The 22,536-nt window shown below is 57.1% G+C and overlaps 1 protein-coding gene across 3 annotated transcripts in view; it reads right to left on the reverse strand.

Moving 5' to 3' along the window:
• SH3RF3 (SH3 domain containing ring finger 3) overlaps positions 1–22,536 on the reverse strand; it is a 206,834-nt gene that overhangs the window by 96,737 nt on the left and 87,561 nt on the right. For 2 of the 3 annotated variants that reach the window (XM_060309732.1, XM_030845045.2), the window contains exon 2: positions 11,335–11,589. The exons of the other annotated variant lie outside the window; for it this stretch is intronic. In XM_060309732.1, the coding sequence (XP_060165715.1) occupies positions 11,335–11,589 (255 nt within the window). The remainder of the gene's footprint in view (positions 1–11,334; positions 11,590–22,536) is intronic. 3 annotated transcript variants of the gene reach the window in all.

A 22,536-nucleotide genomic window follows, 5' to 3' on the forward strand; every position in this document is an offset into this window, starting at 1 on the left:
ACATGCATGCACCTAACAACAGAGTGTCAAAACACGTGAAGCAAAAACTGATAGCGCTACAAGGAGAAACAGGTGAATCCACTGTTACAGACGGGAGACTTCAATGCCCCACTATCAGAAATGAATGACCCAGCAGGCAGAAAATCAGTAAGGACCAAGCTGAACTCAACACCACCATCAATCAACTGGATATAATTGACATCTATAGACTACTTCATCCAGCAATGGCAAAACACACATTTTCTTTGAGGTCACATGAAACATTCACCAAGATAGATCACATTTCGGGCCATAAAACACACCTTAACAATGCTAAAAGAACAGAAACCATACAATGTCTGCTCTCAGACCACAATGGAATTAAACTAGAAATCAATATCAGAAAGATAATTGGAAAATTCCAAAATACTTGGAATTAACACAATTCTAATAACATTTGGTTCAAAGAAGAAACATCAAGAGAAATCTTAAAATGTTTTCAAACAAATGAAAATAAAAATACAATTTGTCAAAATGTATGGGCTGCAGTGGAAGCAGTGCTTAAAGGTAAATTTATAACACTGAATGCATATATCAGGAAAGAAGAAAGATCTAAAATCAATAAACCAAGCTTCCACCACAGGAAACTAAAAGAGAAGAGCAAGTTAAATCCAAAGTAAGCGGAGGAAAAGAAGAAATAAAAATTAGAGCAGAAATCAATGAAGTTGAAAACATGAAATCAACAGAAAATAATCAACAAAGAGCTGCTTATTTCAAAAGATCAATAAACTCAATTAGCTTCTAACCAGGATAACCAAGAAAAAAAGAGACGCAACACAAATTACTAATAGTAGTAATGAAAGAGGGGACATTACCACAGATCTCATGGGCATTAAAAGGATAATAAAGAAATATTATGAACAATTCTATGCCCACAAATTTAATAAACAAAATGGACCAATTTCTTTAAAGACGCAATCTGCCAAAACTCACACAAGAAATAGACAATCTGAGTAGGCCTATATCTGTTAAAGAAATTGAATCAATAATTAATAAACTTCCAAAACAGAAAGCACCAGACCCAGATGGGTTCTGAATTCTACCAACATTTAAGGAAGAAATTATGCCAAATTCTCTAACAATTTCTTTCAGAAGACAGAAGCAGGAGGGCTACTTTCTATCTCATTCTGTGAGGCCAGAATTATACTAATACAAACTAGACAAAGACACAGTAGGCAAAGAAAACTAAAATGTCTCCCATGAACATAGTTGCAAAAATCCTCAATAAAATATTAGCAAGTTGAATCCAACAAAGTATAAAAAGAACTATATAGCATGACCAACTAGGATTTATCCCGGATATGCAAGGCTGGTTTAACATTCAAAAATCAATTACTGTAATCCATCACCATCAACAGGCTAAAGAAGAAAAATCACATCCTCACATTAATAGATGCAGAAAAAGCATTTGACAAAATCAAACAATTCATGATTAAAAAAAAAAAAACCTCTCAGTAAGCTAGAAACAGAGTGACGCTTCCTCCACTTGAAGAGAACGTTCACAAAACCCTTCAGCTAAACATCATACTTAATGGTGAGAAACGTGAAGCTTTTCCTAAGATCAGGAACAAGCAGGGATGTCCCCTCTAACCACAGCCTTTCAATATCAGAGTCAAAATCCTAGCAAATGCAATTAAAACAACAAAGGGAGACAAAAGGTATACAGATGGGAAGAAAGAAACAGAACTGTCTTTGTTTGCAGTTACATGATTGTCTATGTAGAAAATCTGAAAGAATCAACAAAAAACTACAACCAATGAGCAATTATAGCAAGGTTTCAGAATATAAGATTAATATATCAAAGTTAAATATTCTTCTACGTACTAGCAATGAACAAGTGGAATTTGACATTAAAAAATATAATATTGTTTACATTAGCATGTAAAAAAAATGAAACAGGTATACATCTAACAAAATAAGTACAAGAGCTACATGAGGATTATTACAAAACTCTGGTGAAGAACGTCAAAGACGAACCCAGTGGAGAGATGTCCTACGTACATGGGTAGCGAGACCCGATACTGTCACGATGTTCCTCTCAACTTCTGGATTCAATGCAATCCCGATAAAAATCTCAGCAAGCTTTTTTGTGGATGTTGACAAACTGATTCTAAACTTTATATGGAGACGCAAAAGACCCAGAATAGCCAACTCAACACTGACAGAAAAGAATAGAGACTGACGCTATCTGACTTCAAGACTTACTGTAAAGCTACAGTACTGAGGACAGTGTGGGATTGGTGATAGGATATAAAAACAGATCAATGGAACATAATAGAGAGCCCAGAAATAGACCCACATAAATGTAGTCAACTGATCTCTGACAAAGGAGGAAAAGCACTACAATGGAGCAAAGACAGTCTTGTCAACAAATGGTGCCAGAACAACTGGACACCCACCTGTAAAAAGAAATGAATCTAGACACACACCTTACACCCTTCACAAAAATTAAGTCAACATGAATCACAGATCTAAATGTAAAATGCAAATCTATACAACTCTTAGAAGATAGCACAGGAGAAAATCTAGATGACCTTGGGTTTGGTGATGACTTTTGGATACAACATCAAAGACTGGTCCATGAAAGAAAGAATTGATAAGCTGGACTTCATTAAAATTAAAAATTTCTGCTCTGTGAAAGACGCTGTCAAGAGAATAAAAGGACAAGCCACAGACTCGTGAAAATATCTGCAAAAGACACATCTGATAAAGGACTATTATTCAAAATATACAAAGACCTCATAAAACTCAACAATAAGAAAACAAACAATTCGATTTAAAAATGGGCCAAATACCTTAACATACACCTCACTAAAAAAGACATACAGATGGCAATAAGCACATGAAATGATGCTCCACGTCGTATGTCATCAGGGAGATGCAAAGTAAAACAACAATGAGATAACACTACATTCTATTAGGACGGTCAAAACGCAGAACAATGACAACACCAAACGCTGGTGAGGATGTGAAGCAACAGGAACCCTCATCACCGCTGGTGGGAATGCAGAATAGCGCAGCCACTTTGGAAGACAGTTCGGTGGTTTCTTACAAAACTAAACACACTCTTACCATACAATCCAGCAATCACATTCCTTGGCATTTACCCGATGGAGTTAAAAACTTACATCCACACAAAAAACCTGCACATGGATGTTCATAGCAACTAAATTTGGAAGCAACAAGATGTCCTTTAGTAGGTTAACGGGTGGATAAACTGTGGTCTATCCAGACAATGGAATATTATTCAGTGCTAAAAAGAAATGAGCTATCAAGCCATGAAAAGCCAGGGAGGAACCTTAAATGCATATGACTAAGTGAAAGAAGCCAGTCTGAAAAGGCTATATAGATTGTGCGATTCCAACTATATGACATTCTGGAAAAGGCAAAACTGTGGAGACAGTAAAAGGAACAGTGGCTGCCAGGAGTTGGGGGGAGGGAGGGCGGAACAGGTGGAGCACAAAGGATTTTAGGGCGGTGAAACTGCTCTGTATACTACACACGTGCATACGTGTCATTACACATTTGCCCAAACCCATAGGATACGTAACCCCAAGGGTGAACAGTAATGTAAACTACGTGCTTTGGGGAATGCAAAGTGTCAATGTGGGTTCATCAGTTGTAACAAATGTCCCATCTGGGGTGGGGGGTGTGGATAACAGGGCGGCTGTGCATGTGCGGGGGGGCACGAGTATCGGGAAATCTTGTACCTTCTGTGCAGTTCAGGCATGAACCCCAAACTCTATTTAAAAAAATAGCTAAAAGTACCCCAGACTGATGAATGTGAACAGACTATAGCACTCACAAAATATAGGTGCAGTTCACACACGTAACATCGAGAGGAAACAAAGTTGGACACGTGAGTAGGTTCTGCACCATCTGTTTATTGGAAGTTCAAGACAGACATGCTCATCTACGGTGTTAGAAGACATGGAGGGAAGCTGGGGTGCTGGCACCCCACCATTTCCCTCCTGGGTAGTGATTATAGGACATATTCTTTCCAACCACCAAGTTGCATAATTCTGATTAACACACTTGTCGGTACATGACACTATACTTAGATAAAAAGCTTGTTTTAAGGTCACAGTATTTCCGGCGTGGACAAGCCACGGCACCCCTGAATCCTGCCTGTGGCCCTGATGCACCTCTAAAGGGACGTCACATCCTGAGGAAGCCGACACGAGGTGAGGAGTGTGAAGCACAGCAAACCAGAGAAGGGGGCACCAAGCCTGCGCTGAGGAGGCCAGGAGGGGCCGCGCCTTCACCCTGCACTGAGGATCCCAGCTCACTGCGGGCCACCAGGAGGTCCCGGTGACTGAGAAGCAGACACAGCTCCAAGTAAGGGACAGCTGCCCCCAAAGGACCCCGTCTCTTAGGCCGGGGAGTTAGTCGTCACCCGAGGGCCACGAGGGGCCGAGCTAGGCCTCCCCCAGCTCAGCAGCACCCCCCGGGCATCGCCTAGGTGTCCGGCACCAGGAGGAAAGCACCCCTCACCACGGGAAGCTCGGCACCCCCCCGCAGGCAAGTGCAGCACGTGGCTCCCGAGCCCAGTCACGTCAAACTGCTCCGGCGAGGCCGCGACACGAGCAGACGCAAATCCGGGCCGGGACCCGAGGACGCGGAGGACCAGACGCTCCTCTCCAGCTCACGCAGCTTGGGGAGAGGCCGGGCTGTGCAGCGGGCAGCCACGCCCAGAACACCAGCAAGTGACTAACTTCCCGGGGTCGCGGAGGACGGGTTCCCGCCCTCTGCTCTGCCGCTAACCCAGCTCTCACCAGGGACACAAGCTCGGGGCGGGGGGGGGGGGGGCAGCGCTGAGCGCCGGGCAGCACCGCAGAGCCGCCAGCACCAAATGCCGCGGCCCTGCAGTCAACGCCTTCTCCCGCCGTCCACGCGTGACCGGGAGAGTGATGCCTGGATCCCCGTCAGGCCTCGGACGTGCGGTCGTATTTCACAACCCCGGGGCCGGTGCTTTCACAAGGACAAGGACAGGGGAGGCACATGCTCTGCGGCCTCTTGGGAATGCGGAGAAACACGCCCCCCCCAAACCCTAACTGCATGCGACAGGGCGGGCCCGAGCCGCACGGACGGACAAGCGGGGAGCTCTGAGCTGGGCCGTCGCCGTCCAGGTCCGCACACCCTTCCAGGCCGGGCCGCGGAGTTCGCGTTGCAGGATCTGCTGCCATACCGTGCCGTCTCTGCCTCGTGCTCAACTCTCCTGTTTCAGGAGGGAAGCAGCCAGAGACGTGGAGCGTGACGGGGCCTGGCTGAGGGCCAGCGAGGCTGTGGACGGACAGTGGGCAGGCTGGCCTGTGCCCTGGGTCCCCAGCGCTGCCCGGCGCGGAGGAGCAAAGGGCCTCTTCCGGACACCACAACGCTCCGAGGGATGGCGGCGGGGCAGACAAGGTCTGGGCCAATCTGGCAGCATGAAGGATTTTCTGGACAAAAGCTGCTCCCATGACATCATTTCACTTTCAGACGCACGACAACTTCACCTACAGTCTCCTCTGCAGTCTCCCTCTCGCAGGTGGGGGCCTTCCCTGTGCCGCCTCCCCATCCCCCCGTTTCCAAGCTCTGAGGGACACCAAAGGCCAGGGCCCAGCAGCAGAGCTCCCTTGGAAGTGGGTGGCCTTGGGGTGGTCCCGCGCGACCCTGAACACAGCGTGGTTATGGGAGGAGTGGACCGCCTTCCCTCCCAGGCTCAGTGGGCAACGCACTTGCAAAGGAGTCGGGCACCACCTAAAGGGGCCTTAACTGCATTTCTGATTAACTCACCGAACTCCCCGGTGTTCGTATGTGATTCCTCCCGGGGGGAAAGCCGAGCTGCAAACAGATGGGGCTGTTAGGAAGCCGAGGCCTGAGGCTTTCCCTCCCTGACCTGCCAGGGGGCTGGAGTCTTTTCCCCCCAGAAGTCCGCAGAGCATGGCTGGCGGAGTGCATGGTCCTCAACACCACGTCAAAGGTACATCTCACACTCCGAAGGCCTGGCCCAAAGTATCTGGAGAGTTCCCGCAGCAGCTCCGAGTGAAGCAGCCTCTGGGGCCTGACAGTTTCCTAAACGCGCCGTGGGGCAGATCACACGCACGGGACCTGGACACGGGCCGGCTGCCTGCCCTCCCGGGGGCCTCCCTGTGCCTCCGCTCCTCTTACTGCAACCAAGTGGTTTCCAAGAGGCACCGAGGGGCAGACACCAGGATGGCCCTTCTGAAACGTGGCCACGCAGCCTGTCCACTCAGTGCGGACGCCCGCTCAGCCGGACCACGGCCGCGGCCACCTCGCGCTGCCCCATCCCTGACAGTCCCTCACTGTCAGCCGCAGAAAGAGCGCCGGTCACTCCGGTCCCAGAGAAAAGGGAAAATCCCAAAGGAAAGAGCTCACAAACTCCCTGCACCTTCTGCTGCAGACACAGCACAAGACTCTCCCGATGGCTCCGGGGTCCCAGGGGAGGCTCTGAAGGGCCCGGCTGCTGGGCTGTGCCCTCTTTCCTGGCTTGTGCACCGCAGCTGAGCTCCAGACGCTGCTGGGGGCTGGGAGGGCTCCTCCAACCCCGCCTGCCGCCCAGAGAAGGGACAGTCTTCAGAGCCCAACCTGCTCTGAGCCTCTGGGGGGGTTGGTCCCCTTAGGAAAGCCGCCTCCATGGAGGAGCCCGCAGGCTGCTGCCCAGCTGTAGGGCGGGTCCGGGAGCCGCCCAGCCCGAGCAGAATGCAGCACTGCCTGCTCCCTCAGGCTCACCCGCTTTGGTCGCTAGGTCCCCAAGTCTTCCAGCCCGGAGAGCATCCCAACTGCCCCTCAGGACAGAGGACATGCAGTGGGTCTGGGCTGCCCACGATGGGCACGGCGGCCTTGACAGAAGGGCTCAGGGGTTCCACACCGCTGGGCAAGCCTCTGCAAGACGCAGCCACTGGGACAATACAGGTACAGGCGACCCGTCCGCAGAGTCTCAGCTCCAGGCAGCGGGGGTGTGTGCAGGAGGCCCATCTCCCCCACCACGAGCGTCCCAGGCCAACACAAAAAGTGACGCGCGTCTGACAGAGCAGGAAGCCAGCGAAGGTGGAAGCCAGAAATGGCTGAGTGCCTATTTTGAGGTTGGTTCCCTAAATGCCTTTGTTCATTGAATCCTATCAACTCCATTTTATCATCAAAAAAGAGACTCAGAGATGAAGTTGATGTCCCCAAATCACCGTATAAAAGTGAAAGTGTCACAATCTGAACCCGTCTCACTCTAGAGTCCAAACCTCAAATACATTTGATTTCTAACCACCTACGTCTGTCCTCCAATCAGAAGAACATAGTTTGGGATTAATGCTAGGTTCATTCACAAAGGAGAGAATCCCCATGTCAGGCACGGACGGTTAAACACTCAGCGGTGTTAAGAGGATCACGTGGAAGGGTCTTGTGGTGACACCAGCAGGAGGGAAGTCTGCCCAAGTCAGGACAGCTGGTGGTGTTTGAAAAGGGCTTTGCCAACTCAAAGCACCCCTCCGGCCGTGCAGGGCTGGGCGGGTGGGAGGGTGTGAGATGAGGACGAGCAGGGGGCTGTCGCATGCCCACGGGGCCTGTGTCCTCTCCGAGGAGCCGGTGTAGTGATGGCGGGTCTCCAGTCTCTGCTGCAGGGCAGGCGCAGATGGCTCTGAGATGAGACACACGTGGGCTCCTAAGGCCACAGGGCTGAGGCCACACAGGGGATCCCAAGTGCAAGGTCCCTGCACCCAGCAGCCCCTGACCGCAGCCCCTCCCCGTCACGTGGAAGGCACGGCGCACGCGGGCCTCGGGGGACAGCTGGGAGCCACCGGCTGACAGAGCAGGGACGCTGCACTGTCCCCTTTGTCTTTTTATCCGCACATGCCCAGGTTTTTGGAGTGGGACTGCTAAGAAGTTATAAATTGTGCTTTTTATAGCTGCTTTACAAGAAGTAATTATTCATTCTCTTCTTCAATTAAACAAAGACTTTGGTTTTAGAATGACTTTAATTAATGCAATTTTAACAGGACTGTTCAAAAGCTGACAGCAAGGTAAAAATCTTGCTTTGATGCACATTCTTCAAGCCTTTTTAAACCTCATCAATCCCATCACAGTGAAGTTTTTTAAAGGTAAGTTAGCACCATCCGTGGACTTTAGACACCGCTGCTTCCCTTGCTGAGTCCAGAAGGGAACATATCCAAACAACAAAACATTCCCGGGAGGCAAAACCAAGCTGGCCCGGACCATGTGGTCACTTCAGGTGATGAAACAGAGGCTGTGAGAACCAGCATTCCAGGCAGGTGGAGGGAATCCCTCAGCTGCCGTGTGGGGATGCGGAGGCTGGAGGCGTCTCGAGGGGAGAGATGAGAAAGAAGAGGTGCTCGGGCGATGGGGCTGCGCCCTAACCTAAGGCGGGGGGGCTGCGCCCTAACCTAAGGCGGGGGGGCTGCGCCCTAACCTAAGGCGGGGGGGCTGCACCCTAACCTAAGGCGGGGGGGGCTGCGCCCTAACCTAAGGCGGGGGGGCTGCGCCCTAACCTAAGGCGGGGGCGCTGCGCCCTAACCTAAGGCGGGGGGGCTGCGCCCTAACCTAAGGCGGGGGGGCTGCGCCCTAACCTAAGGCGGGGGGGGGCTGCGCCCTAACCTAAGGCGGGGGGGGCTGCGCCCTAACCTAAGGCGGGGGGGCTGCGCCCTAACCTAAGGCGGGGGGGGGCGCCGGCGAAACGCTTGTGTGAACACAGTGGGGGGTCAAAGCGCGGTCTTCACCGGAATCACACCCAGGGGCCTCCAGCCCTGCAGGTTAATCTACAGACAGAAAGCAAGCCCTGGTAGAGCAGCCCGAGGGATGCGTGGCCCAGCAGCCCCCACACCTCCGCTCCCCAAAATGGGCTCAAAGGTCAGGTCCCGGGGGGCCCTGAGGACCACCCACCTCGACAGTGCTGCCCGCACAGCCCAGGGCGCCGGGACCTGCCCACCCCCACCCCCGCCCCGGGACGCAAAGTGGCAGCAGCGCCCACCACAGGACGAGTCTCAGCGAGCCATCCGAGTTCTCACTTCTCCCACGAGGGTGGCTTTAACGTTTCTTTTGAAAACCAAACACTGACCACCTCCTGACCAGATATCCCGCACACCTCCTGGGTGACTCGCACAGCCCGTCACTCTCAGGAACTGTCCCCTGGACTTGCCATTCCTGCCTCTCCCACCCGAAGTCAGGCTCCCCGGATACAGCACAGCTCCCAGTGGGATGCGCAGGCAGGTGCCCCTCTGTCCCCGTCCAGTGGGCTCTGGTCTTCGCCCTGGAGTTGAGAGTCCCAGCAGGCGCTCGCGCACGCAGCGGGAGGCCTTCACCAGGAGACGCCGGCTGCTCCGGCCCCGCATGTGTCCGCTGGGGGAGCCTCCCGCCACCAAGGCTGTGAGCAGGGCCCTGTGTCTCTCCCTGTCCCTGTCAGCCCCTAACGGGTCTGCCTCCTTACAAGGCCTCGATCGACCCTGAGGGGTGGCTGGGTCCCTGCTCTCGATCTTGAGTGACGGCACAGAGCACCAGGGCCCAGGGTCTCCCTCAGGGTGGGCTGGGCAGAGGGGCGAGCACGAGGGGCTCTGTCCGCCTGGCCTCACACTCTGCAGCCTGCGTTCCAGCCTCACTCAGGAGGAGAGGGAGCAAGGGAGGGGGAGGCCTGACCCTGCGTCCAGGGAACCTGCAGGGCCAGATGACAACTGGAATTAGCATCAGAACGCCTTGATAGAAGGAAGAGGGAAGAGTTGAAACCCTGAATGAAAACAGATCATTCGTCGTCAGGCTGAACAACGGAACAAGACATAAACAGCAGCTGCGACAGCCTGCACAGAACAGGCCACTGTGCTCAAGATGGAGCGCACGGTGGTCACAGCCCTGCGAACAGCTCGGCACCGCAGCCAAGCTCTGCTCTGAGCAGAGGACAGAATCACAGTGAGCTGGACGTGCACTCCAAGGTCAGGATCTGAGCTGGAACCCAGTTCTGTGTTGACAACCGCGTGTGGAAAAAGACTGACAGAGACACAGGACACGAGGACGGAGGAGGGCCAGGCCCGTGCCAGCCTCGGGCGAGCGACGCAGCCCCTTAGCGCTGTGCTCTGCTAGGGAGCCGCCGACCAAAGCCACCGTGCCAGCCAGGCACAGTAATAACCACTTGCGTGAGTTCTCTCACAACAGGAGATCATGACGGGAACTCGGAACTAACACGCTACCACCGGCTGGAAGGATCTGGGAGGGATCGAAGGAGGGAGGCGCCGCAAGCCCAGAATAAGCTCTGCCAACCTCCCAGAAACCCTCACGCTGGAATCCATCTTGGCTGAGAGATGTGTGTGCCACCAGGAAGGGCCCTGACGCAGACCAAATACAGGCCGAGAAAGATGACCGGCCAAAGGCAACCCGGGAACAGACCCAATCACCAGGGAACCTGAGACCGCAAGCCACGTGGCGGGGCAGTCCTCCTGGGTCCCTCACCTGCTGCCCTCCTCCCGGGCGCTCCCCCCGCCGTGAAGTCTCCTGTTCCATCAGCACGTGCGTCTCCTCGGACAGTTCATTTCCGAGCGTTAGACAGGAGCCCACTCTTGGGCCCTGGAAGGGGTCCCCCTTCCTACAACAGCTTCAACATCAGGAAGACAGGCTCCCACCTCTCCCCGGGGACCCTGGCGGGCAGTCATGAATGTAATTAATCAATCGATGACGTAACTCGTTACTGCCATCGGGGAGAAGCAGGTGTTCCAGAGTTCCAGGCGCCCCTGCCCTCCCAGCCCTGGGGTGGGAGCAGGTGAGGAAGCCAGGAAGCAGGCACATTCACGAGGCCTGAGGCCGCCACCTCTGTCCTCTCCACACTGCACCCCCGAGGCCGGCAGGCCAGACACCAGGCCCCTCCACATCTCACCCGCACCCCGGGACGAGCGCACGGGAAACACTACTGGTTTGTCACTAAGCAGGTCCCGTGGCCTCACTGGCCACCTCAAGTGGCCCAAGCACACGCATCCACCTCCTGTGCTCTCCAAGAGGGTGTGACGGGCTGGCCTCTGGGCCCGGCTCCCACTCCCAGGACCTGCAGGGGTCTCTGCCACAGTCTCCCCAGCAAGCCCCCTCCCAGGGCCCATGAGCCCTGGACACACAGTGACTCAGGTAACGAGGGTCCCGCTCCCGTTACCTGCAGACGCCTGTGGGGCTGGGTGCCCTCTCCTTCCACCCGGCAGACCCTCAGGAAGGAGGAACCACTGCTCTCCCCACGGGGAGGCACAGGGAGGGCCCTGCGCTACGCCCAGGCTCCCTGCAGGGGCTGCGGCGGAAGGGCGGCGCTGGAACCCACCTTACCTTGCCGAAGGTCAGACAGTCCTTGTCCTGGTCTCTGTCCTTCATCTCGAAATCATAGAGTGCTTTGCCCTGGGGCGGGGCCTGGGGCAGAGGCCGCACACCCTGGACGTGGCTGGCGGGCAGGAGGCCGTGGTACCAGCGCTCGTCCACCCGGTGCTGCAAGACCATGACGTCCCCCTCGCTGAGCCTGAGGTCCCCGGGCTCCTTCCCCTCGCAGCTGTGCAGGGCTTTGCTGGGGGACGGCTGGGGAAGGCTCTGGAAGCAGAACACAGCGGTTACTCAGCAGCTGCCCACCCGGCCCGTCTGGCACCTGGTCTGAGGGGCCCCCAAGTCTGAAAGCCCAGGTTGGGGAGATACCTCAAGGGAGCAGCCCCCCACCCCAGGAACACGGGGCCAGGCCCTGTGGGACAGGGGGTCTGCAGAGGGTCCCGCGACAGGCCGCGGGCCTCCACGCGGGCTGCCACGCTCTGCATTGGAAGGACGCTGAGGAGGGTGCTGGGAGACCTTCATTCGAGGCGCAGAGAGAGACAGGACCCCTCGCCGGAAGGAGACGGAATCCTGCCGCCCGGGCTCTGGCTCCAGAAAGTTTTACTCACTACTCCGTGCTGACCTGTCATACCCTGGGTGCTATTTCTATCCGCCAGATTTCCGACAACTACCATGCCAGTGTCCCTTCCCTGAACCTCCACGGCAACTCAGAACGTGCATCCAGGGGCTTTTCGAGCTGAGGAGACAGACTTGCAGGACCGTACTGCACCCTCCCACGTCACTGCCTCACAGCCAGGGGCCCAGGCTCGAGGTCCACAAGGGACCCCCAGGGCTGGGAGCTCTAACGAGGGGTTCCAGCCATCACGGACCCCTGCCCCCCACCCGCCACGGCTCCCAGCTTCCTGAGGCCACGGCAGCCTCGTCCACAAGTACAATTTCAAGAGCCTGAGACAAGGATCCTCTTCAGGTCATGGGATGCTCCCACCCTCCTGTCAAAGGTCAGCCAACCCACCCACCTGTCTGACCTGCCATCCGGTCACAAGCAGAGCCCTGGGCTCCCTGCTCTTCAGCAACAAGGGGTCCGGGTTTCTCTCCCCCTTCTCTGCAGCAGCCAAGTTCCGCTCAGCTGAGCAGCCTTGTCAAAGGTAAGCTGCCCGCCAGGAAAAGCACACGGAGCCTCATCTCGTCCCTGTGTCCCCACCCAATGGCTCCCCAACAGAGGCCATGTTTCCTCCCCAGGGCTGCCCGGCCAGGGATCCCTCTGGTGCTTAAATCCACCTACACAGAGGCACGAAGCCCGAAGCCGCTGCATACAAGAGGCTCTCCGAGGAGACATGACAGCACTCAGGCCGGCCTCTGCGCCCATGCCTCCGCAACACCCGGGACGGCAGTGGAGAGAGGATGTGCGGCAGAGGGACACTCGGCCACCACCAGCCAGGGCCACAGCAGCAACAGATGGCTTTCCTGGAAGAACCCAAGCGGGAAAAGCCACAGCCAGCTCTGTGCTGGGGGCACGACGGGCGAGCTTAGGGACAGCGATGGCCAGGAGAGAAAGAGAGCCACGCGACTCCATGGCCAGAAGGCAGCGAGCCCTGCCGGCGGCGCTCCATCAGGACATTCGGTCCCCCCCCCACACCGCCCCCCCATCTGGCAACACCTGGAGACATTTCTGGTTGTCATACTGGGAGGTGGGTGCTCAGGACGGGCCCACCCAGAGCTCCTGGCTGAGTGTCCGTCTGAACCCCGCCCCGCCCCTGAGGTTAAATTTCCCAAAAGAAAGGAGCTTCCTCGTCCTAAGTGAACTTTCAGTCCATCACAACTAGAAGCCTTTGTTTTCGCAATGGGCGTGTTTCACCCGTGACCCTGGAGAAGCTGGGACACCCATCACGGTGAGAGGGGTCGGGGGATCTCCTGCTGCCCGGGAGCGTGGGCTCGGCGAGCGCACCCCCCGCATCCTTTCACATCAGCCCCCCCCCCCCCGCAAGGGCCACGCGCGAGAGCCGCTCTCACAGCCACAGATGGAGGCCAGCGCGGGGGGGGGGGGGGGGGGGGGGTAAATGCGAGCAGAAGGGCGGGACCCACCCTCCACGCCTGCGGGCCCCGCGCCGCCACGCCCTCCCGCACCCCGCCACGCCGCCCCGTGCAGGGGACGCCGAATTTCCACTCGGGCCTGCCCACCACCCCACCGGCCCCGACACAGAGGCCGTGGGCACACACGGAGGGTCAGCGGCAAGGCACCGAGGTGCCGTCCCGGCTCCGGCCCGTGTGGCCCGCACTCCGGACCTTCAGGGGGGCTTTGTCCTCCGCCGATTCTGCAGAGCGGGCACGGACCCCCCCCCCCCCCCGAGCCGGTCCGCGTGCGGGCCCCGGCCTCCCGGGCCGGCCTCTACCAGCCTCTAGGCTGGCTGTGACCTCAAAGTTCTGCGCTTCCAACTTCCCTCCCACGGGGTGACTCAGGTCAACCCAACTGCAGGCTCCACACCCCTGCCTAGCCCTGCGCGCCTCACCCCCGCCGCCCAGGGCCCTCCGGGGACCCGCGCGCCCGGCTTCCACCCCACCGCCCGGCCCTCCCCTCTCCCGCCTTGGCCCTGTGGTCCGCAGGGCGCCCTCCGCCCACCGTGGTGCCCCCGCTAGACCAGGGACTCCAGAACAGGCCGCAGCGCTTGCCCGGCCGCCCCGGGCGCTCCTGAGACACGCTGAGCAGAGAGGTGGGTGAGAGAGCGGCCGAGGACAGATGTGTCCCGGCAACCGCTGGGAGCCGCGTGCCTTGGATCTGGGAAAAGCCGACCGAGCCTGGGGCGAGCGGAGGAGAGGCGCCAGTCACCTCCCGGGCGGGGCAGGAGCCGGCCTCTGCCACAGCCTCAGGCAGCCGCCCTGACCCCGAGGTCAGAGCGCGGGGCGGGAGCCAGCAGGCAACCTCACCGGCTCCGGCCGCGCCACTGAGGCTCCCGCGGGCAGCGGACCAGGAGCGGCGAGAGAGCGCGAAGGCGGGCGCAGACAGGCAGCGCGGGAGACACCCCTCACTAACCCCCGCCCCAGACGGCCAAGACCAGCCTCTGCCGGCGCAAACGGAGAGAGCGGAAGCCTCTTAAACACTCGGGCTGCGCTCCTGGGAGTGAAGAGTAAGAGACGCCGCTAGAGGGGCAGCTGCCCCTGGACCGCCCTCTCAGCCCGGCCCCGCTCAGACCGGGTAGCTCTCAGCACCTCCAGCCTTCAGAGACCTTGATGACATGAGCAGATCAGTGCACGATGAGGGCCCAGGGCAGGCGGACGCTCTGACAGGGAAGACTCCACAGACGTCACGGCAGCAGCCAGAGGACCCCTGAGAGCAGCCCCCGGCCCAGGCTGAGGACGTCCACGGGGTCTCTGCAGCCGGGCCCTCTAAGGTCTCACCGCGCACTCCCCTCGGAGGAACCGCCCAGTCGAACACTGCCATGGAGCCCCCCTCGGGAGGCTTGAGACATTCAGGAAACAAAGTACAATGAAAGGAAAGTGCAACTGGGATGCCTAGAGGATAATTAACACAGCCACCCCGTGGGGCGTTCGTGATAATGAAGACAGATGCTGTCAATCTCACAGCTCACGACTCGGACGTGGAGGAGCCAGGGGATCTCACGCGTACACAGCAGCCCCAGCTCTGTCTCACTGGGATCGACACGTAGGCGGGCTTTACAGATGCCCTGCTTGCACCAGGCTGCCCACGAGGCTCCCGAGGGCACTGCCCGGGACCAGGTCTCACTGCCCAACCCCCCAGCAAGTTGGGGTGAAGAGTGTGGACAAGGAACTCACTCAGCCTTTAGACCCGAAGGACGCACCGGTTCTCCTCCCACGCTGCTCCCTGGGCGACACGTGTTACCAGTGGGGGCCCCGGGACTATCTGCCCCCAGGACAGACACGACCTGCTTTCACTTGCTGTTGCATCCCTGACCCTGGCCCGGTACAGAGCACACGCTCAAAACACCTACTGAAGGGATAACCCTGTGGGCTGCCAAGCCAATCCCCAGACTAGGGCCTGGCTGAGGGCCTCGGGCTGGAAGGACTTTTCCCAGGTCGGGAGGTCCAGGATCCATGCAGCTCTAAATCCTGTTGTTAACACCAGCCGGGCCCAGGTGACCGGAAATCCCAGTGATCATTCAAAGAGGAGCCAGGCTGAGCGAAGGCTTGGAGATGGAGACCCGGGGCCTGGCCTCCTGGGGAGACACAGCCCGGTGAGGTCCCTGCAGCGTGAGCGGGCCCCAGGGAGAGAGCGCCCAGCGCCAACCAACCAAGCGTCGCGGGATCTGAGGAGGCAGCAGAGACAGCCAGTTGTCCCCCGAGTCCACCTGATCCTCCTGTCGGGGAGAACATTCCAAGTTTCAACCGGGGCCAAGCTCACCAGCTAAGAACCCCACCTCCCAGCCTTGCTCGCAAGGAGGCTTGGCCACACGTCAAAATTCCAGTCAGTGGAGACAAGCGACAGGGACTTGTGCCAATTCTAGCCTGCGGTGTGTTTGGTAAAGACATTTTTTTTTTTGTCTTTATCGAATTTGTTACAACGTTGCTTCTCCTTTTTTTATGTTTTGGTTTTCTGGTGTGAGGCATGTGGGAGCTTAGCTCCCTGACCAGGGATCGAACCTGAACCCCTCTCACTGGAAGGCGAAGTCCCCACCACTGGACCACCAGGGAAGTCCCCTGTAACGCCATTTAGAAGGAAATGCCAATTCCTGTCCCTCCGCTCCTGTGGCTTGAACAGCATGGTGGGGGCGGCCTTTTCCACCAAGATTACACTCCAAGCAAAGGAGGGAAGGCCCCGGGTCCTCAGATGACGCTGTGGAGTACAGCCTGGATGTCACGTGCAAAAAGGAAACTTTATCCTGATTGAGCCGCCATGTTTTGGGATCTTCTCATCAGCAGCTTGGCCTGTATCCTGACTAATCCGGGGAATGTGAGGTGCAATTTATGATTTCTATGCTCATCAGCAGTTTTCAAGCCAAACCGTTCACTCTGACATCACCGTGGAGGTTGTCACACGCATACTTTCCTTCTAACACGGACACTCTCAGACTTACGATTACCTGAAAAGGCACGTGTTAATAATGTATTTAACCAGAACATCCCTGTTTGTCTCCCAGTTTACAAATTTCACCTGTAATGAAGCTGTCACTATCTCACACTCCAGCTGGGAGGTCCCTGGGCTTCACTTTTCTTGTTGGTTACATTTCAAGTTCCTTCTTCCCTTTTTCTTATTAAAAGCTACCCTTGGATCCTAGCTCTTTCTTTGACCCTTTCATTCTGATGGTTTCTTCCTTCCTCGTGTTTGGACGCTCGCTTCTCCGAGAATTTATAGAACAGCACACTGCACCAGGTCCCGCACCAGGCTCTGTGCTGCAGGGAGTAAAGCATCCCCCACCCACAAGGTCACAGAAACATGCGACTGAGACAAGCGCACAATGTGTCCCCACGCAGGCGGGCTGAGGACCCACCAAGGGCTGCCCTGTGATGTGACCACGAGGGGAGAAGCTGCCTTTAGCTGAGTTTCGTGTTTCAGTGAGATTCAGGAGGCCTAAAGAACAGACGTATCTTTCTTTTTCTTCTTCACCTTTTTTTTTTTCCTGTTCCCAACTCGGGCCAAGGCTGTCTTCTCAAGTTTCTGCTCCACTCCCTGGTAGCGGATTCGCCCATGTTCCTGGTATTCTGGAAGCTGTTTACGGCCCACATTCGTGGAAATGCTGGGAGTGAAGATGACTGTGCCAGACAGCGGGCGCACTCACACTGGACAGTCCGCACGTGGCCGGGCTCGGGCTCACGCTGATGAGGGTCCCCGGGGACACTGCTGGCGGCGACACGGTCGCCTTCATTCCGTGACACGAAAAGGGCCACCACTACTCGGTGCGCTCCCTTAGGGCCCGGCCCGATCCCAAGTCCACTGAGGCCCGCGGGCGTCAAAAGTGCCGGCAGCTCCCAACAACACCACTGTGTCCCTGGGCACCGGCTTTTCTAAGTTCCCACAGGACCAGAGAACGCCTGCCGCATTCCGGCCGACACAGCTTCACAACGCTCTGTGTCGACGGCAAGCTCCCCGTTTCTGGTCTGTCTTGGTGGCGGTGGCCGCTTTCCGGCCTGTGTCCACCGCAATCTCCGCGTTTCCGGTCAGTGTGTGCGCTGATGGAGACGCAGCGGGAGGAGCCTCTCAGGCACCCTCGTGTCGCAGTCTCTGGGGCGGGGGTGGGGGGTGGCCTCAGATCCTGGCGGCCCGGGCAGTCCGGGCTCAGCTCCTCCCCACGACGGCCCCTCGGAGCCTCCACACGGAGGAGCGCGCAGATGTCCCTGAGCGGCCTGACGGCGAGTGCCCACCTGCGCTCCCGCCCCCGACCAAGGGGATGGCACATTGGCTCCACGAAGAGGCGCCTGGTCCCGCGTGGGCGCCAGCCGCAGGGCGGAGGGGACACGCAGATCCAGGAGCGGCGCAAGGCAGGCCGCCCACGCGGGATGCGAGGCGGACTGGGTTCTCTCCAGCCTCGCGGACCCCGCCCCCCACGCGGGATGACCCGACCCAGGATGACCTCCAAGCCGGCCCTGTGTCTGTGTTGGGTTCCCGCGCGGGAGCGCGAGGGCTGACAGCCAGGTTCCCTGCCCAGGAGCCCCTGCTCCCCATGCACCTTCGCTGCAGGTCCCTGGGGGCTGCCCCGCCCCACTGTCCGCCCGTCCCCACCCAGGAGGCCTCACGTGCCCCACAGGACTGGCGGCAGACCCTGGGCCGGTGCTGGGCTTTGCTTCCCACGCACCCGCAGGGCGAGGAGTGCTCTGTAACGCCCGGTTCACAACGAAAATCACAGTTCTTCTGACAAGTATGGAAAGGTGAGGTAGGAGGTCAAGGGGAGCAGCGGGCAGCTTCAGAGCCCGAGCCTCCCTTCATCCCAGGGCAGCAGGGCGCCCAGCCACGTGCGGAGCAGGCTCTCCGCTCAGCCCTGGCTCACCCACCAGAGGTCATCAAATCCATCCTCCCGCATTTCCCAGGAACACCAAGAGGCTAAAACTGGTGGTATGTAGGGAGCTTTTTGTCTCTTAATGGAGAAGCCTCTAGGGAGAAGATTCGTAGAGGATGCTAAGGCAAACAAGTGTTCCAGGAGCCCGGACATGGTCCTAGAAAAGGCAGACGCTTCTAAGTATAGAAGATGGCCAATAAGGAGCTCACCTCTCCACCAGAAATACAAGTCAGATGGGTGCAGTGAGGACGGCCCGGCCCGGCACTTGCACACGGCCCGCTCTATATCGCATCGGATGGAAGTCAGATCAGAAAAGGCTAACCCTTGTGTGACACCCTCTCTCCCCTGCTTTGCTTCCAAAGGACCCCCTTTATCCTGACTCACAGTCACTGTCACCCCTTCTTTGTCAGGACCGGCCGCTTTCTCCTGAGCACCTGGGCTGCACCCCTTACAACCCACCGGACCCTCACAGCAGCCCTATGAGGCTGGCCTTTGTTACTGATGCTCTGCAGGCAGGAAGCTGAGGCACGGTGCATTTCAGTAACTTGCCCGGGTCCCAGAGGTGGTGAGGGCACTAGGCGGTCTGCCTCCCAAGCCCAGCGCACACCCGCCACTCACGCTGCCCCTGAGAACAATGCGACTGCTTATCTAGCTGCTACCCCGAGCCACGCACGCCAGGTAACCTGATTACTGCTCACGGGAACCCTTTGAAGTAGGAGTCATAACTACCACTTTTTAAGTGAGAAAAGTTAAGAGGCAAGTCAGCTCCCGGATGTCATGGGGCTGGGTAAGAGGGGGCCGACGCTTAGCTCTTCACCACCACCCACATCGGAGAGAGGGGGACCCCCAACAGAGCCCTGATCCTTCTCTGTTTAGCATGGAAGGAAAAGGAAAGGTGGATCGTTGACCATTAGGCCGGGAGGGTCCACACCTGTGTTTGCATTTATCCAGTTTAGAGAAGAATTGCTCATTTTTCCACTTTCTGGGAAGACATGCCTATACTGCAGGCTGACTGGGAGAAGCTCCTAGTCACATTCTGGACAGTGGTTACCAAAGGAGAGTGTGACGGAGTCCCTGGAGGGGTCTCTTTGGTGGTGTGCACGCCCAGGTGCTCCCCGCGGGGTATGAGGGGCTCCCCCCCAGCCCCAGGACTGCTCTGGCCTCGATCCAGGGATGCTCAGCCAGTCATATGTCCGACACGTTCCACCCGGCCTCCTGCGGGAAGTCCACTCACCAGAACCTGCTTTATGGGGTAAGAGGGGCCTTGCACTAGGATCTCCAACCACCCTGGAAGAAGGCCTGGGTGTCAGGAAGGAAAGCAAAGGCTTCCCATCAGCATCTGTCCTTTTTTCCGGAAGGTTCCTTTTAGGCCCTTATTTCAGCCCACACTAAACACCACATTATCTTTAAATACTTTTTAAAACATCATTGTTTCAATGCTACCAAAAAAAAAAAAAGAGTAATCCAGGAAGGTAAGGGAAAAATAAGGTGTTTGTAAATATCCAGGTTTAAAACAAAATAAGTTTCCTTCGGAATCCAGCTCTGAGGGCCAGAAGGGAGGCCCGCGTTAGAGCAGATCCCAGGCCCTGGAGGAGTCTGGGGGTGGCTGTGCATCAACATGTTTAAGGGCCTGGCTCTGCCACATTCGTCTCCTCATGTGCAAAATGGACATCTTAAAGTGCCTCTCTCCCAGGGATCCTGTGAGCCTCAACGAGGGGACATCCCTCTGTCGCTCACACGAGTGCCTGGAAGCAGCAAGTCCGGTGCGTGGTTACATGTTGGTGTCAGAAAGCGAGATGGGACGTGTCCTCCAAACTTGTCCGTATCACACGAACACAAAACGTATACACAGGCGAGCTCTGTGGAAACAAAGACCTTAGCCGATAAATGTAATGAGGACAATTTTTTTTTCTTTTTTTTTGGCCACGCCGCATGGCATGTGGGATCTTAGTTCTCTAACCGGGGATCGGACCCCGTGCCCCCTGCAGTGGAAGCGTGGTGTCTTAACCACTGGACCATCAGGGAACTCCCCGACATATCACCTTTTGGTATTACGTGGCAGCATCAGTTACAAGACGGAAAGGGGGAAACTTCCTGGTGCAGCTTTGCTCCAAACATATTCTGAGTGCTAGAGAGCCAGCCAGCTACGTGCTGTCGTGCCCACGGGAAGTCCCTTCTCGCCTTCACGCTCCCGTGTGACTTTAGAGTGAAAGTGGGTAGACCCTGGGCGCCAGTGCCCATTCCTGTGGCGCACCTGCCAGGAAGCAGACGCGGGGAGGTGGCCGCTCCAGCCAGCCAGGCTCGGCTACACTCGCGGCGCAGGGCCCCCTGCCGTGCAGCACTCCCACGCTGATGGGGCAGGGGAGCCAGGCTGCACTTGCCTTCTGCTGGCTGCCGCGCCAAGGCCTGGCTTCACCCTTCTTTCCCCCACGAGAATAGCTCAAAGGAACCCAGCGGTTTCCGATCATTTATTATGCATGGCAGGAAATGCTTCCAAACGTTGGTGAGGACACAATTAACATACCATGTAAAATTCAAGAGCGTGGTATTCCTTGCCACCCACACAGGCACTGAGCCACCGCCTGCTGACCCTGGGAGGCTGTGAGACCCGCTGAGCAGAGAGGCAGACGCTCCCACCTCCTGCCCTGCAGATTAAAGCAGGTCCTGCGCACCGTGGGCGGCCCAGCCCGCTTAGCACTGCAGGGAGAGCTGAGAAAGGCAGCCCAGCACCACTGGAGGCACCCGCCTCCGTCCAGCAGGGGCTGAGCCAAGGGAGCCTGGGGCCCCGTGCGCGGGGGCGGGGGGTGGGGGGGGGTGGGCTGCTGGTGGGCCGGCTCTGCCTCGCTCCCACATAGTCTTGGGGGCGGGCAGGGCTCAGCGGCGCCGTCCAGGGTCTTTGTGCTGCTCCTGCTAGAGGAGCTGCCCTTCATGTGAGCTGAGCTGCAGGCGCAGGGGAACGGGCTCGGCCTTCACGACACCTGCCGCAAGACCAGACTCGGCGCTATAGGGCGTGCGCTCCTGTGAGACAGGGACAGCGCAGCACGAGGGACACGGCAGGTAACTGGCTGTCCCCACCCCAAGCCCAGAGAGGCCACGGGGGCCACAGCGGGCAGGGCACAGGCAGGCCGAGGGGGGCTCCAGGCTGCAGCCCTCTTGGTAAAGAGTCTCTGCTGCTGCTGTTTACAGTCAGCCTCGGCCAAAACACAGGCCAGACCGGAGCGCTCGGAGGGTCGGCAGACATCACACCATCTTCTCGCTGCAGCTGGAAGCAAAGTCACCGTCCTGGACCCGCTGCTGCCCCACAGGCACCCGCAGCTCAGTGTGGACGGCTCAGCCCCAGTCCTGCCCGGGCCCAGATCGCCACGAGGCCGCAGGGAGGGCCGGGGAGCCGCAGTCCCTCCCAGAGTCTTAAGAAAAGACTCTTAAGAACTGTTGTTCATATTCATTCACCTGCTGAGTGTACACTGGCCGCCTAACATGTACCAGACGCAGTTCTAGGAACTGCTTACACGTCAGAAACAAAATAGAAAACGTCTCTGCCCCGTGGGAACACACATTTCAGAAGGGGAGAGAGATATACAAGATAAGCCTTTAGTACCTGCGGCACATTGAAGACAGTGAGCCCTGTGGACCAAGCAGGCCAGCAAGAGGATCGGAGAGTCAGCGAGCACGGACTTCACAGTCTCAGTCTGAGGGAGAGACCTTGGAGGGGCCGGGGGAGACCTTGGAGGGGTGTGAAGCCTGCAGCTTCTGGGGACACACTCCAGGCGGGGAGGACGGGCAGCAGGCCTGGTGAGGCCCGCCTTTGAGAAGTCCTCTTTTCACACTCAAGTCGATTTCCTTTCTTTTTTTTAAAAAAAACCATGGAATTTTTTTTACAATATTTATTTATTTATTTTGGCTGCACTGGGTCTTAGTTACAACACGCAGGATCTTTAGTTGCAGCATGTGGACTTCTTAGCTGTGGTATACAGGCTTTAGGTCCCTGACCAGGGATCGAACCCGGGCCGCCTGTGTTGGGAGCGTGGAGTCTTACCCACTGGACCACCAGGGAAGTCCCTCAAGTCTGTTTCTTTATGAAGCAAAAGGGCAGAGAGAAAAGGGGAGGAAGAGGCAGGAGCGGCTGGGTGGCTGTGACTGATGACAAACTCGGGCTCCCGTGATGGCCAATTCCTGGCCCTTGCTCGGCCCAGCCCCCCGGGGGGCAGGAGGAGGGTGCATGCTCAGTATGGAGAGATCTCAGCGTCAT

Source organism: Globicephala melas, chromosome 12 (assembly GCF_963455315.2).
Source record: "Globicephala melas chromosome 12, mGloMel1.2, whole genome shotgun sequence".
Classification (NCBI taxonomy): Eukaryota; Metazoa; Chordata; class Mammalia; order Artiodactyla; family Delphinidae; genus Globicephala; species Globicephala melas.